Genomic DNA, 17579 nt, shown 5'->3' with positions numbered 1-17579 from the left:
CGATAAAGTGTGGCCGTGTATTTTTTTAGTAAATATTAGTCGCTCCAGGTGAGGTATGAAGCCAATTGATAATAGGAGCTAATAATAATAATAATAATAATAATAATAATAATAATAATAATAATAATAATAATAATAATAATAATAAGGGGTAGGGAGTTAGAACCATTTTCAAGACAAAGTATGCCAAAAAAAAAAAAAGATCTCACCACCAGCGTTCAATCTCATGGGCTCCAAAACAAAAAAAATACGTCCGTTAGAGCTCAATAGAAAAAGAAAGGATTACAAGTCTGTCTAAAAATAAACACGTGATATACTAAGCCGAAGCGTGACAGACAAACAGAGAGATCAACGGGAAAAGCCTCTTCCAAAGATACGCAGGCGTATCTTAAAACATTATTAATTATATTATCGGGGTCGTGTTGAAATTCCACAGAGATTTTTACATCAACCTGCTTAATTTACTAATAATAATAATTCATGTGAACTAATAAATTTCAGTCAGTGTAAATGCTATTTATAAAACATTACTCCTTTTTCTACTTCTTTCATAAAACTAATTGTCGTTGGCGACAAATATCATTTAAATAAATAAATAAAACGAATATGTATCATATTTATTTTTAAACTGATAGCAATTTAATTATTTTGAAAACAATAAATACCCGGTGATTGAAGCGCTGATTGTGTTCTAAGTCGTGAACAAAAAGGTGAGATTTGTAATTTACACTTGCATCTCTCTAACTAAAACCTATCTCCGATTGTAGCACAGTTATTTATCGTTTTTAGTCTCACTGCTACTGCTTTTGTTTGCCTGAAACATTTCGTACGTAGTTTTCCTAGTGCACGTGTATAGGTTTGCAACAAGTGCACACGACAAGCTTATCGGGTATGCCTCGCCCTGGTATGAAAAAAATAATATAAAACTAAAATAAAATCGAAATATAAATATAATATAAATAATATAAAACAAAAATAACACAAATATAAAATAGATACCAAAGTAATGTTAAAGACCCTAAAATTTACTAAAATGTAGAAACAAAATAACAATCAACTGTAGGCATAACATAAAATTTACTCCAGGATAACCATATTCATAACGACTAAATAAATGAAATAAAAATTGATAGAAAAGTTATGATGTTTAAAATTTACTAAAATTTGGAAACGAAATAACAACCATTAGGCATAAGATAAAATTATTTTAGGATATGCATAAAAAATAAATGAAATAAAATAAATAAAACCAAATCAATATCGAAGGTAAAAAACTAATGCAAAATACATAGAAATGTTATTTAAAAAATCCCTGAAACCTGTTAAACTCTGGAAATGAAATAAAAATCAACTGTAGTTAAAAAAATCCCTTTAGAATAGCTATATGCATAACAAATAAATAAATGAAATAAACGAAATAATTAATAGGATTAAATCAACGCCGAAGGTAAGGACAATTACAAAATAGATACAAAAGTTATGTTAAAGATCTCTAAAAGTTACTAAAATGTAAAAACAAAATAGCAATCAACTGTAGGCATAGCATAACTTTTACTTAAGGATAGTCATATACATAACAAATAAATAAGTGAAACAAAATAAGTCAATTAAACTTAAATCACCACCTACGGTTAAAGTAAAAAATACATAGAAAAAAGGTCAACATCTTCAAAACTTACTAAAATATAGTAACGAAATAATAACTAATTGTATGCATAAAATAAAATTACTTCAAAATAACTTCTATGCATAACAATAAAATAAAAATAAATCAACATATAAGATAAAAACCAATACAAAATAGATCAAAAGTTATTTTCAAAGTCCTTAAAACATGTTGAACTCTAGAAATGAAATAACAACCAACTGTAAGCATAAGATAAAATTTACTTTTGAATAACCATATACATAACAAATAAGTAAATGAAATAAAATAAATCAAATAAAACTAAATCAAGGTAAAAAAGACGATACAAAATAGATACAAAATAAATTTTAAAACTACCCCAAAGTTATTGAAATGCAGAAACGAAATAACAACCAACTGCAGTCATAGATTAAAATTTACTTTAGGATAACTATATACATGACAAATATACCAAATCAAATAAATCAAATAAAACTAAATCAACATATAAAATCAATACAAATAAAATGAAATAAATAAAACTAAATCAACAGCTAAGGTAAAAACCAATACAAAATAAATCAAAAGTTATTTTCAAAGTCCTAAAAACATGTTGAACTCTAGATATGAAATAGAAACCAACTGTAAGCATAAGATAAAATTTACTTTTGAATAACCATATACATAACAAATAAATAAATGAAACTATATACATCATAAATTTACCAAATCAAATCAAACTAAATTAACATATAAAATCAATACAAAAGAGAAAATAAATTATTCCGATTAAACGTGATGTTAGATAAGCCATCTGTTAACCGATCACACGTACAAACGGGATTACATCCAAATAAAACAACAAAATAAAATAAGTTCAGCTATTGGCTAATGAACACATTAACCTGTGGCAGGGAAATAACAACACATCTGATTGGTTAGTTAGCAAGACTAGACATCACATCGATATATAAAAAAGAATCAATAACAAAAATCTGTGATCTTTGCTTGACACTACAAGGATGAAACATGGACATCTCCTCTGTGTTGCTTAATTGACGATAGCCAATGTTTAACACGCTAGAAAACAGTTAAAATTTATATAGGATCTTCAGATTTTGTATACTTATTGATTTAAATATATCTTAGTTTTGTGATGGGAACCCGAAAATTAAAACTTATGATCACGTTATTCATTAATTCCTAAATTCCATACTAGGCAGGAGGTACTTTCAGAATAGACTGTCTGAAGATACTAGTTTTCTGACCAAAAATAAACCAAACATTAATGGTTTTGTTATTTCTTACTCTTCGCAAAACTCCATCATATTCCGCAGAGTCGTAAATAAAAACATTTTGCCTTCATCAAAAAACAACAAAATGAAATATCATGAACAAATATTTGAAGATATAAAGAACTTGAAGCATAAAAAAAAACAAAATTACTAAATTCTGTATTTAATAACCTGAAAAGGGCTGATATGCCGTAAAACAAAACAACCAGACCAAATTCCATGAATAAATATTTGAAGATATAAAGAATTTGAAGCATAAAACATATTTTTCTTAAATTACTGTATTCGGAATTAAATAACCAGAAAATGGTTGATATGCTGCAAAAAAAAAAAAAAAAAATTGAAACATAAAATCTTTTTCCAAAATTATTGGATATGACATTAAATAACCTGAAAAGCGTGGATATGCCGTAAAACAAAACAACCAAACCAAACACCATGAATAAATATTTCAAGATATAAAGAACTTTGTGCATAAAAAAAACATTCAAGGCTTCTTAGTGAGCACCCCGCGTACTGAAAAAAAAAATGAACGAGTCTTTTAACAACTACCCTCCAACTCCTCATCTTCTTTTGACTTTCACAGCTACTAACCCACCCGTTTCCCACCCGTTCTCCACCCCATTCCCAGCCTTCCCTTCACTTCGCATACCGTTCACTTCCGTGCAACTAGTGGTCATTTCCATCATCTTCGCCCTTCTCTCGCTGATGACCGTTGGGGGAAACCTCTTCGTGATCGCCGCCTTTCGAACAGAACCCAGCCTCCGACTGCCGCACAATTATTTCCTAATCAGTCTCGCGGTGGCTGACCTCGCAGTCGGCGCAGTTTCCTTGCCGTTCTTTGGTACTTACGTGATCTACGGATACCGTTGGCCGATGGGGAGTCTCGCATGCGACCTGTGGCTTGCCCTCGACTACACCATGAGCAGCGCCAGTGCCGCTTCCCTACTTTTAATCTCTCTCGACCGTTACTACTCGATTATTTCTCCGTTGGCTTACCGTAGTTTGCGGACTCGGAAACGGGTTTGCATAGTCATAACAGCTGCCTGGATCACATCCGGTCTCGTCTGGTGTCCCGGGATTTTTGGCTACCCCTACATTTATGGATCACGGATTGTGCCCTACGATGATTGCTATATCCAATTTCTGAAGACGAATTCTTTCTTGACTGTCGTCACTGCTTTATTTGCGTTCTTCATCCCGGTTTGTGTGATGGTCGTTTTGTATTTCCGGATTTGGAGGATTACCGAAAAACGCAAGAAGGACCTTAAAATCCTGATGTCAATTAGACCCACAGGTCGCCGCCAGTCTGAAGAAACTCCGAAGCGGTTCAAAAATTGCAAGCGTCTTAAAAAAACCCAATACTTCAAGTTGCATTGTTTAAAACTTCGACAGACTTTGAAAAAAAGCGCAAAGACAAACAGAAAAGGTTTTAGTACTTGTCAAAATGCCCAGAATATGGAGATTAATGAATGTGAATACAGATCTTCCGTATTAAGCAAACTTCATTTTCAGAGGGAGTCTTTGGCATTCGACCAAAGACGTGAACCTTCTCCCTATTTAGAGGAGCGTAAAAACTTAAAACATTTCAAAAGGGTTTTGCGTTGTACAAAACTGAGACAAAAACTGAAAAATTATAGAATGAAAAATAAATCTTCAAAAATATTTTCCAGCGTCGAAGATCTGAGATTAAAGACTTCGGAATTAACGGAAGTGAATGCTACGGAGCAACCGGAAGTTTATCGCGTTCAATTCAACTCCAAAGAAAAACGAGAATTCCAGGGTCATCAAAGAGAGAAAGAGGCTGACAAAGATTCTTGTCCCAAAACGAGTTTCGATTGTCTTAGGATTCGTCAAAGTTTAGCAAATAGAAAAATGGGCAAACAAGCGATAAGAGATTTCCAAAACTTGCAGACGAAAGAATTTGAGATGCATGGAACCGATTTTCGCGAGGTCGAAGGTGAATCGGAAAGCGACAAGTTAAAAAAGAAATCTGGTATAAATCTGTTATCGGAAGAATCGGAGGAGATCGATTTCAGACACAAATTACAATTTAAATATTCCGATCTAATCGAGGGGTTAAATATTAACACAGATTCTACCGAAGTGCGCGTAAAAGACACGTCTAGCACTGGAAGCAATACATTTGACGAAAAAGTCACAGATCTTGTCGAGGATTCAGATTCAATAACAGAAATTCCTAAACAGCAAAAAGTTTTGTCGCAGAAATCTATGACTCTAAAGGAATTGAAAAAACGACAAAAATTAAAACGCAAAAGGTCGAAAGTAAATGACAGAGGATTGAGTGACTATTCAAAATGTGAATCGGAAGAAAAGGGTGCGAATCCAAATAAACATTCGGATACTGGTTCAGAAGAAAGTTTTAATGGAAATCGTGTTTTAGAAAATGAACAAAGCGAAAGCGTTATTATTACAGATCGCGAAAGTTCGGGAAATGTCAGGTTGTCGCCGAGTGTATCAGACGATATTTTATCAGCCATTAAAACGAAACTTACTTTTAACGAAATGAGTGAAGAATCATCAGAAGATAAAGAAGAAATAATAACGATGACAAACGAATCTGTGAACGATTCTTTGCTAGATGGAAAGATAAATAAAAGTGTAACAAACGATATTGACGAAATGGAAAATTGCCGAGCTAACATGGAAAATTACGAAGGCAGCATGGAAAATTACGAAGGCAGCATGGAAAATTACCCAGATAGTATGGAAAATTACCGAGACAACATGGAAAATTACCACGATAACATTAAAAATTACCAGGACAACATGGAAAATTACCAGGACAACATGGAAAATTACCAAGACAACATGGAAAATTACCAAGATAGCATGGAAAATTACCAAGATAACATTACAGTATCAAAAACCATAGACAATGATTCCCCGTCTTCTACGTCAAGTAATTTGGTAACAAATGACGTATATCCAATTGATGTTACAAAAACAAGGAATGTAAATGATAATGATAATAACAGTGCGAGTTCTATAAATAATGACGTAGGACCTTACATAGCAGCTTCGTTAAATGAAGTCAATACAAACTATAATAACATTACTCGATCAAAATGTTCACTCAATGATGATGATGATGATGATGATTTACGGAAATTGCACAATGATCGTGATGACGACAAACAATCTATCGATTGCACAAACGCAGAAAATACACACAACAATGAAAACGTAAAACACACGCACCTTGCCAAACACAATGAAAACACACAAACACAAAACAGTTTAATAAATATAAAAGAAAATTCACCCACAAAAATTATTAATAGCAATAATAATACAAATAAACGTGAGACCGATCAAATATCGTTAAAAGCAAGCACAAACTTCATCCATAAAAGAAAGAGGAGGTCGGCCCAAAAACAACGGAGAAAAAAGCGCCCAATAAACAAACGGGATTGCCACCACGTGCCGTTTTCGTCCAATCGCTTGTCGTCGCAGAGTCGTCATTGTTTTGAAGAGCCGGGCGACGTATACACAATTCTGATCAACATACCAAGAGGCGAGGGAATTGGCCGCCCGTCGATTCGATTGGTTAGTGGTAGTGTCGGGTTTGATCAATGGCATCGCTCCGTAGATGGATGCGAGAATACGGATCGGAACAAAGGGTTAGAGAATGAATTTGAAAACACAAATATTAACGAGTGGGAGGAGTCGGGTTCAGATCTTGGGTCGGACTCCGAGTCAGACATTATCGAAGTTTGGGAAGAAGAAGAAGAAGAAGAAGAAGAAGAAGAAGAAGAAGAAGAAGAAGAAGAAGAAGTTATTAATGACATAAGCGCGTGGGTGGAGTCAGAAGATATTTCACAGTGGGAGGAGAAGAGTTATAACACCGATGAGAATACCGAGACTGTAGGGCTGTCGCGTACGAGTCTAGGGCCGGAAGTTCTCGGCGATACCCCCGGAAACGCCATTGAAACTGACGAATTCAGTTATTATCACCATAGCAGCTACAAAACCGCAAACGACAAACTGTCTGAAAAAGTAGCGACGTCCTCCTTGCGAGAAACAAGTGATATCACGACCGGAACAGGAACCGGAAGTGATACGATAGAGACGGAACCAGGTACCAGTGAAGTGACGCCATGTTCGACCAATGAGCGAGGCCAGAAGTGGCGGAAGGGATATAGCACGCATCGACGCATGCGTATACCGGACAGAAAAGCTGCCAAGACTTTGAGTGCAATTCTATTGGTTTTCATTGTCACGTGGTTACCATATAATGTGCTGGCATTGCTACAGGCTTTCTGTGATGACTGCATAAATGAGACGCTCTATGCCATAGGTAAGTAAACATTTATTTCATTTATTTTATTTATGGTAAATATATACATAAGGGCCCTGAGACCACTAAATGATCCTACTTTTTAGGCGATTACGTGTGAAAACTCTGAAAAGCTTGGTGAATATATACTTAATTATTATAGATATAACAGTTACCTACAGACATATATTTCACTGTATATACGGCTCATTAATGCAGCTTGCAATACTAGGGCTCGATCCCACAGCTATAGAGTCTGCAGTCGGTTGCGGATATCACATCACCACAAAGCTCCAAAATTACATGTTAGTTTATTGTATTTATTTTCTTCCCCACCAAAGCAAATTAGGCACAAGACCCTTTAAATATCGGCATAAAAACAGACTGACTGACGAGCATCCCCTTCTTCTTGTGGGCTAAAAACCAGCTCCCCTAAAAGTAGGCAAAAATGGGTCACTCTGGTTACCAAAAAATAATAATTGTCCCAGTATAGAGTGTTTCCCCTCCATTGACTGGTACAGATTATCTTAAGTGCAGCATCTGCAGAACAGACACACACTCTGTGTGTGTATTTTGGCCTTCGGGCCAAGATCAAAGTGTAGTATCTGTTCCGGCAGATACTGCAAGCTATGACTTGCTATGACTAGCAAAGACCAGATGTGGGGGCAACCCCACATGTCTGACCTTTAACCAGCTCCCATTTCCCACCTCTCGGGAGCTGGTCCCCTTTTCCCTTCCCCCTCCCTTCACTCCTCACATTAAAAATTGGCCTTGTGCCTAATTTGCTCGGTGGGGGAGCAAATAAATACCATCTGTTCCGGCAGATACTGCACTTAAGATAATTTGTACCAGTCAATGGAGGGGAAACCCTCTATACTGGGACAATTATTATTTTTGGTAACCAGAGTTCCCCCCTTTTTGCCTACTTTTAGGGGAGCTGGTTTTTACCTCACATTAAAAACGGCCTTGTGCCTAATTTGCTCAGTGGGGGAGCAAATAAATACCTTGTGGGGGAGCAAATAAACACCATCTGCAGAACAGACACTACACTTTGATCCCGGCCCGAAGGAGTTTATTATCGCTTTTAAAATCATGTCGATTTTCGTCGTTATTTTCAGCAATAATATCCCTAAGAAATACGCCAATAATAGGAATTGGTATTAAGGCTTTAGGGAGCATCATTAAAATTTCAAATTGAACAAACATTTAAAACTGTTTTTACAACACGTTAAAATGCAAAATATTTTATTAAAAGAAGGACGAAAAATAAGATTCAATTCTTTTTCTTTTTATTTCAAAAGTTAAAATTGAAAATATTTTATTTATTTATTTATTTATTTGCGGACTGTTATCCTCATCTTCATAGCTGTTATTTCACGACGTTTCAGTGAACTATTCCTCTGGCCTTCTTCAGGTGGTTAACTGCGACGGGATAGGAATGCTGGGTCTTGTAACTGTATCCTCAGTAATTACTGCCAAAACGTAGTGAGACGACAACAACTATGGAGGATATAGTAAAGGGACTCGGCATTCCTATCTCGTCGTGGTAAACCACCTGATGAAGGCCAGAGGAATAGTTCACCGAAACGTTATAAAACAATAACTATGAAGATGAGGATAAAGTGCGCAAAATAAATAAATAAAATATACAAATTACTCAACTCAATACCCTAAAAGGTATTACTTCTTAACCAGTTTTTTTAAACGGGTTAAAATAACCAGACTTTCCAGGTCCTGGATATGACCTTAAACTATATCCGATGGTGAGGGCCCCAGCTTGCAGTCCTTAGGGATTGTCGAGCCACCCTTTAATTGCCATTGCTCCCAGGTCCACTCTGACCCGGAGTGGTAGCACCTGTTAGGGTCCCAACTATGGGTTAAATAGAATACGACTTAAAAAAAAACAAATATACTATATTAAAAAATCGTTCTTCAAAATCACCAGATTCGGCATTAAATAACCTGAAAACGGTTGATATGCCGTAAAACAAAACAACCAACCAACCAGACTTTCCAATTTGATAAAAGTTCCATTATAGCATATTTATTATGGGGTGGAGCGGAATAGTCGAACATTCTGGCATGAGGTAGATAATTCAATGTTGAATTTAAAATAAATAAATAAAAACACAGAACTCACCATAATCCCCCACCACCGCCATCCAACATACCCTTTAAATATCCGCATAAAAACAGACTGACAGACTAGCATCCTCTTCTCTTTACGCTATGAACTCAAAAAGCTAAGCCACATTTCTATCCGTAACTTTTGAAGTCTACTAACAACTGTGTATTGCAAACTTTTGTCTTATTTTTTCCTTATTCCAGCTTTGACTTTAATCTTGAATACTTGTCTCGTTTTCTTTTTATTTATCTTTTTTCCTAAATCTTTTTGTCAAATATACTATTATTAACCAATACTTTTTTCATATATTTAAAACGAGAAAAAAGTCTCCTATGTGTAAGGTTTGTGTTTTAAGCAAGCTGGTTTTCTAATCCGACAGCGTGTCGCCGTGAACGAGTGTAAACAAATAATGGCGATTTGCCTGTCCTTTTATAAGGGGGATAACTCCACTTATGCAAAGTCTGAGCGAAAGGGGGATAACTCCTTTCTAGCCTCTACATGCCTCTCCCCCTCGTGACCACAAAAGCAAGTTGTTGTGGTCATCTTTTATGTGGAGAAATACTCGTGCGATTTCCCCCGCATTTGCGGCAACAAACCCCTTGGGGCTCTCGTCCTCCGACTTGACGGTTCCCTTAACGGAGGAGGACTGTATTTTGGGGTATCTCCTCCCGTGGTATCTTCCACTTCCATTTCTTCCTCATGCTCGCTTGGGGATTCCGTGTCGGCGTGTTGTTCCACTTCCATTGCCTCCTCCGGAGGTTGTGCCTGTGGGGTCTCCACATTTATAGGTGGGTTCGGGATTTCTTGTCTGATGTTACGAGGGCCATCCACTACCGGGTGTATTCTGTGGAGAAACCGACGGTTGCGCAATGTCACTCGATTGCTTCCATCGACCCGGACTTGGTACTGTCGGTACCCCTGGGTCTCCACGATTCTCCCCGTCTTTGTCCATCGACGTGGGTGGTTCCCGTCCTGGTTCTGGATCTGGACGTAATCTCCTACCTGGAGTTCCCGGAGTGGGTGACAATGTTGGTTGTAATACTGCTCGTTCCTCATGTGTTTTTTGGCCATTGCCACTTCCCTTAATTTGCCTATTTCTGTCCACTGTTTTCGAACCTGGTATTTGTCCCGCAGGACAGGAAGGTGGTCTTTAATGACCCGACCATACAGCATCATGGCTAGGGACATGTCCAGATCTTGGACAGGCGTGTTCCTATGGGTCTGTAGTGCTCGGGCCGCCCGATCATGGCACAGGCGTCCATAACTGTCCGTATTGTCCGCCAGTATACGTCTCGCGGTTTTGACGGCTAACTTTGCGGGGCCGTTGCCTTGGGCATAATGCGCTGATGAGGTACGTTTTCGTATGCCCCAATTCCTCAAAAAGAAGTCATATTCCTGGGATTTAAATGGTGGTCCACCATCCGACGAAATTTCTTCCGGTACGCCGTAGGTACAGAACCAAGTCCTCAAGGTATCGCACACAGTCTTGGCTCTTCGCGATGTCATTAGGGCCACGTCAACTCATCCTGTATACCTGTCTGCGTATACCATAAAGTGTCTACCCTGCATCTGGACGAAGTCAACCACCACTTGTTGGAATGGAAATTCCAGGTCTGCTGGGGACATCAAGGGTTCCCTGGGCTGAGATGGTGCGATTTCATTGCACGTGCGGCACTGGGCTCTTGTTTGCCTGATGTTAGCATCCAACCCTGGCCAGAATAGTCGTTGTCTCGCATTCGCCAGCATTCCGTTCACACTCTGATGAGCGGAATGAAGAGATTCCAATACCTCTGCGCGGAGTTGTCGAGGTATTAGGATTTTGTTCCCCTTGATGATCACTCCTTCCAGGCAATATAATTCCTCACACATAGGCCAGAAGACTCGAACTACGGTTGGGATATTGTTACATGACTGGGGGAAGCCATTTTGAATCAGCTCTTTCAAAATCCTGCATTCTTCGTCTGTGGCTGCCGCAGCCACAATCCTTTCCCATGTGATGGCTCTTAACGTAGTATCATTCTCGTACATTGGTGTGAAGGCGGCTTTGACTGCGGTGTCAATGGATTGGTCCTGGTCTCTTAGTGGGGTGCCCGCTGGGTACCGAGATGCACAGTCAGGGGCCAAGTTGAGTTTCCCCGGTCGATGTTTTATCCGGAATTTATACATGAGTGACTTTTCCTTGAAGTTTAACAGGCGTGCGTTTTTTATATTCTCCAGGGCTCGGTCTGAAAATATCTTTATGAGCGGTAAGTGATCCACTGTAATCACCAAGTCTGGGCATCCGAATATGAACATGCGGCATGATTCCAACTCATAGATCAGAGCCAAGGCTTCACCTTCCACTGGTGCATATCGTGATTCCGCGTCGTTGGTAAAACGGGATCCCGCCAGGATGAGTTTCCAATGGCCATCCCCACAACTCATGTTTAATTCCCCCTCACATCTACAGTGCTTTTGAAACAGAAAATACGATATTCCTGTTTTGCTGTAGTCTGTCGCGAGTCCTGTTGCTCTGTTCATTTCGAATGTTTGGATGCCTTTTTCAATTCTTTTCACTATTATGTTTTTCGATTCTTGGAATATCTGTTCCAATGTCTTATCCCAATAAAATTTCCTGTCCTTTGTTTTCAGCAACTCTCGGAATGGGGCCATAACTTCCGCTTGTGAGAATGCATAGGAGACTTGGTTTACGAGTCCGAACCAGGACCTAACCCCAGTAATATTTGTCGGGTGGGGAAGCTCAGGATGGCTTCAGTCATTCTTCTTATGGGTTTGACCCCGTTTGCTGTTACTTGAAACCCTGCGAACTCCACTTCCATGTCAGCAAAGTGAAACTTGTCTGGGTTAAACACAATCCCTCTATCGGCGCAGTGGTTTATATATTCAATTGTGTGCCAGAATAAGGATTCCATTGAGTTGTCCCACAGGAGACTGTCATCTATACACCGAGTTTTTCGAGCCATGTCCATGGTGATATAAACAAATCGACGGGTGTGGCCATCTCCTGATCCATGGAATCCTTGAGGGGCTCGACAGTACCTGTACCGACCCCATTCAGTGATGAACGTGGTGGCGTTTCGTGCAGCTGGAGACAGCGGTAAACTGTGGTAACCGTTCCACGCATCGAGTACAGTCTTCCTGGTATGTGCAGGCATTACCGAGACCTGATTGAATAGGGACGAAGTGTGGTGCGTCTCCCTGATGGTTGCCTCGTTCAACTTTTGTAAGTCCACCGTCCGCCTTGGGGACCCATCCTTTTTTGGTGTGACCACCATTCTCGAGCACCAAGTAGTTGGTGTGCCTACCGGTACGGGTTCGATTATCTCCAGTGCCACGTCACGGTCTATATCTTGTTTCACCTTTTCCTTCCAATGATGGGGGACAGGTATTGGGGTGTGGATTGCCGTCGGTATCGCATCTGGGAGGAATTTTATTTCTAAGGGTTTACCCTTCATTACTTGGATTGGTTGGTGTGGACAGGTATTGAATGCGCTGGCCTTGAAATGTTCCTTTAGCCATTGCTCCAATTTTTCTCTGTTAATGTCGGTTGGCTCCAATGGGATTGCTGATGGTTTCTTCGGAGCCGGTGCTGTGCGCGGGCACCCGCAAGGGGCCGTTTCTTCTGTTTCCGCTGAGCTGCTTTGCGATAATGATGTAGGAAAATTGGATGGCAATAATTTCAGCTCCTTAAGTGCCGTTTGTGATAAGTAGAGACCGGATGTGTTGTCAGACACATACACTGCCTGTCGTGTTTCTCTTGATCCCATCTTAATATGTAAAAACAGGACCCCCTTGATGTGTAACTGGCTATTTGTTATACCCCTTATCCGATGGGTAGTTGGAACCAAGTACCCATTTGGGTACCCGAGGAGTCCTTGAATCTCGGGGCCAACAGAGCAGGTTTGGGCTCCTGTGTCCGCGAAGGCTTGGATGGCGTGAGTGCTCACTTTCGTCGGCTTCTTTGGCACCCTTCCAAAGGTCGCATAGCACTTGCTCATTACAGTTACCTTTGCTGTAACTGAGGGGGGCGGTTCTTGGGCGCCCACCTGGAACTGTTTCCCATTCCACTCAAGGTGAGGAATGTTTGCCGGTTGTCTCTCATTGTGTCTGTAAGTAGGGGCTTTATCCGTGGAGCAAAACATGAACGACTCCCCGCTTTTTATAGCCTCCGTTTTGGATTTATTAATTTTCCGGCACACCTTTTTAATGTGCCCTACTATTCCACAAAAGTGGCACTTGAGTCCCACTGCTGGGCAATCTTTCCGGTTCATCGATCCACCTCGGTGTGATGTTTTTCCGCAACCGTTGCAAGGTTTGGTGTCCCGTGGGGTCGACAGGGCCTTTGCCTCATGCATTTTTTGTACTTGATTCGACCTTTGTACCCCAGACATCGCGAGAGGTTGTGTAGTATCGGAAAAGTGTGGAGTTGCCTCGTCTGTTGCCTCCAGGCAAACCAACCGTGAAAACTTTAGATCCAAGGTAGGAAGTGTAGCTGCCTCTGCCAGTACCCTTCTCTGGTGTTCGATATTTCTTAACCCTGCCATCATTTGCCCGGCAACCATATCGTCTGAGTAATTAATCTGCTGCTGGCAAGTGGGTTCGTTCGGACACTGAATACGAAATTCACAAAATTTCGCTTGGCCACGTAACCTCGATAAAAAATGGGTCACTGACTCACCCTCATTTTGCTTCATGGAGTGAAACGTTTATCGGTAGACTTCCCTGTGTAAGCCTCGAACGGCCACCAGTCGTATTTGATGAAGAAGGTACTCCTCTGCCGCATTGTTGAGTCGTTCTGGTCCAATGAGCTCAAACAGTAACCTGCTCGTTTCTGGTGTGCATGCTTCTCGCAGTTCGTTTCGAATTTAAGCTGGATTTTCGAGTCTGCACATCTCCTTGTACCGTGACCAGGTGTCTAAAAAGAGTGCCCATTCGCTATCTGTTGAGTCCAGACCTATAGAAGGTCGCTGCATTCTTTTTGTTTGCAACGTGTTCGCTCGTCCGTGTAAGATGTCCTTCCATAATTCGATGTTTTCTTTTTGTAACTCGACTAGTTGACGTAATAAGAGAACGTTTTCTTGTTCCATAGTGTAACGATATCTTTAGTTCAATGCAATATAAGTATTTCACGTTTTAAAGTGACAATATGTTCGTAGCGCCATGTAAGGTTTGCGTTTTAAGCAAGCTGGTTTTCTAATCCGACAGCGTGTCGTCGTGAACGAGTGTAAACAAATAATGGCGATTCGCCTGTCCTTTTATAAGGGGGATAACTCCACTTATGCAATGTCTGAGCGAAAGGGGGATAACTCCTTTCTGGTCTCTACACTATGAAATTGAACATTTCCCAAATTATACCTGCATATTATCTGAACTCAAAAACACGCGGCTTTTTCTCTCTCTAAAGTATGCAGTACTTCTAGTAATTCTAAACTTAATAGTACACTAAAGGTATTACTTCTTAGCCAGTTTTTCAAACGAGTTAAAATAACCAGACTTTCCAATTTGATAAAAGTTTCATTATAGCATATTTATTATGGGGTGGAGCTAGCATGGTCGAACATTCTAGCTCCAAGTAGATAACGGCAAAAATATCCATGCATTAATATGGGAGCGGAGACTATCTTCAAGTAATGTCCTAAACTGGGAATTGGGCAACGGACTTTACTAAGTAGATATTAATAAGTCCTCACATTTTTATTTTTTTAATGGAGAGTAGATAATGCATGTGGAAGTGTTATCAGTAGCTCCAGTAACTCTCGGTTCTCTTTTTTTATCCTTCAGTCCTCATTTCCAATGAGTGATGTTTCTGACAAAGTGTGAAGAAAAAGCTGCTTTCCAGGTCGGTAGTACTTTGTGAACAGTAGCCTGAGAAGTCGGAAAATTTCTGTTTCTATGTCTATCCATGTGGCCTTGTCACTAGTAAGGGTGTTGGAGGTAAACGTTTCATCTAAGCTGACGTTATCTGCCTGATAGTCAGGGACCCGAACCTTGGATTAACCACTAAAGAGGCTGCCCTATCATCAGGTGCAAAGTACCGGGACTGCTGTATTGCCATTTGGTGAATGGATTCTGGACCATACAGTAGTTTCTGGTAGGGCATCTCGATGCCATACTAGTGGGTAATTGTTACGACTTTACCTTATCATGTGCTACAAAAAAAATTTCTTATATTTTTCTCTCTTACTTTCCCTCTCTGTCCTGCTCCAACCAAGTCTATCGACCTGTTCCACAAATCCTCCAACGTATATCCAGTACTACCAGGTCTTCTTCTTCAGGGGGTCTACGTTCCAACCATCCAGAGGTTGAAACCCAATTACAGGAGACGAAACCGGACATATTCTTTCTAAGTGAAACTGTCATAGGGCCAACCGTTCCCTAAACAAATTCATAATTAAAGGATACTCTAACTTAACATCTAAATCCGACATCCAAGATCGCCATTGGCATGGAATATGTGCCTATATTAAAGATGGCTTTCCATATGGTAGTGATATCTCCAGAGAAGACCCTAATTTACCTTATATGTGCTTAAGGGTTGTACTAGCTTACACCACTTCATTTATATTTGCTCACTATCGCCCCACAACAGTGGTGTTACTATCTTTAAGAGCATATCTGAGAAAATTGACTACATCCTGTCTGCTCATCCTTCGGCTAACATTCACATTTGCGATGACTTCAATGTCCATAATGTGGAATGGCTGACCCACTCAAATAAGACCGATGAAGAGAGGGGAGGTTCTGTCCTGATTTTTCCACTGCCTATGACCTCACTCAAATTGTTCACGTACCCACCCGTGTGCCCGATACTACCGGTCAATATGCAAGCCTTCTAGACCTTTTCCTCACAACTTCCCCTTAGCTGTGTTCATGTTCCGTTCTATCTGATCTGGAATCCTCCGACCACTCCGTTGTAGCAGTTTAGATAAAAATGAAATGTAATAAGTCTTCAGACGTACCTCTCTACCGTACTGTATATTGATACTCTATTGCTGACTGGGATAGCTTCCGTACATTCATATCTGATCTATCTCTGCATTACATGTTTAAAAATAATGTGTCCTCTATAGTATCAGACCTGACTGAATGGTTAATTGTAGGCATAGACCGATTCATACCATCGAAAAAATTTCAACAAAAACCTAACAGCCAGTCATGGTTCTCCCCAGAATGTGCTGTTACCATCACGTTCAGAAATCACTTTTTCCATAGCTACCAACGTAGTGGATGTACTGAGGCTAAAGCTGTTTTCAGGACTTCCAGCAACCACTGTAAAGGAGTAATAAAAAATGCAAGAGAGCTATATGCTCAATCCGTTAAATCCAAAGTAGCTGAGTAGCGGCTTGGTTCCCACCAGTTTTGGCAAATAGCAAACAGAATCCTGAACAGAAGCGTGCGTTCTATCCCAACCATCATCAATGGACCTGAGGTCATCTCGTCAGCATCAGACAAGGCCAAACTATTAACGCCCTGTATTTCCTCCTATAACAGACAATACGCTATGCAACATACAAATATCTGTGCATGAGGTTGCCAAGGAAATCAAGAACCTTGATTCCAGTAAAGCAACTGGCAATGACGGCATTCCAGTTATAGTGCTGAAAACGCTCCAAGTAGAACTTGCTCCCATACTTACAAAGCAGTTTAAGCGTTGCTTTAAGGAGAAGTGCTTTCCAACACCCTGGAAAACCTCATCAGTATGCTCTGTATTTAAGAATTCATGTGAAAAGTCATCTCCCTCTCAGTACAGACCAATAAGTCTCCTGGAATCCATATTAAATAGAGAAGTAGTCAACCATCTCAACAGAAACAACCTTCTAAGTGACATGCAATATGGTTTCCGCTCTGCAAGATCTACAGCAGATGTGCTAAAGGTTATATATCATAGGATTAGTGAATCTCTTGACAAAGGTTTCCTTTCTAGGGCAGTTGCTCTTGACATATCAAAGGCCTTCAATAAGGTATGGCATAAGGGCCTACTTCACAAGATTTCCGGCTACGGTATCAGTGGTAATGTTTTCTCAATCATTAAATCATTTCTCTCCGATAGGTTCATAAGAGTAGTAGTTAATGGGCAGAAAACAGAGGTCCACAGTATTAATGCTGGTGTCCCTCAGGGGTCCATCCTGGGCCCAACTCTCTTCCTGATCTACATCAATGATCTCTCTAAACACATACTTAAATCATTCGTTGACATCTATGCTGATGACACGACCATATATGGCAACACAT

The 17579-nt window shown here is 39.8% G+C and overlaps 1 protein-coding gene across 2 annotated transcripts in view; it reads left to right on the top strand.

Annotated features, from left to right (window-relative positions):
• The first annotated feature begins 662 nt into the window (after window positions 1-662).
• LOC145256312 (uncharacterized) overlaps window positions 663-17579 on the top strand; it is a 71292-nt gene continuing 54375 nt past the window's right edge. For both annotated transcript variants that reach the window (XR_013863972.1, XM_080115040.1), the window contains exon 1: window positions 663-7243. Coding sequence is in view for 1 of the 2 variants with exons in the window: in XM_080115040.1 (XP_079971166.1) it covers window positions 3451-7243 (3793 nt within the window). In the remaining variant the exon portion in view is untranslated. The remainder of the gene's footprint in view (window positions 7244-17579) is intronic.

Source organism: Euprymna scolopes, chromosome 32, assembly GCF_053919585.1.
Source record: "Euprymna scolopes isolate OS-2025 chromosome 32, ASM5391958v1, whole genome shotgun sequence".
NCBI lineage: Eukaryota > Metazoa > Mollusca > Cephalopoda > Sepiida > Sepiolidae > Euprymna > Euprymna scolopes.
Note: the sequence above shows the minus strand (reverse complement) of the source record. Positions and strands in the feature narration are given on the sequence as shown.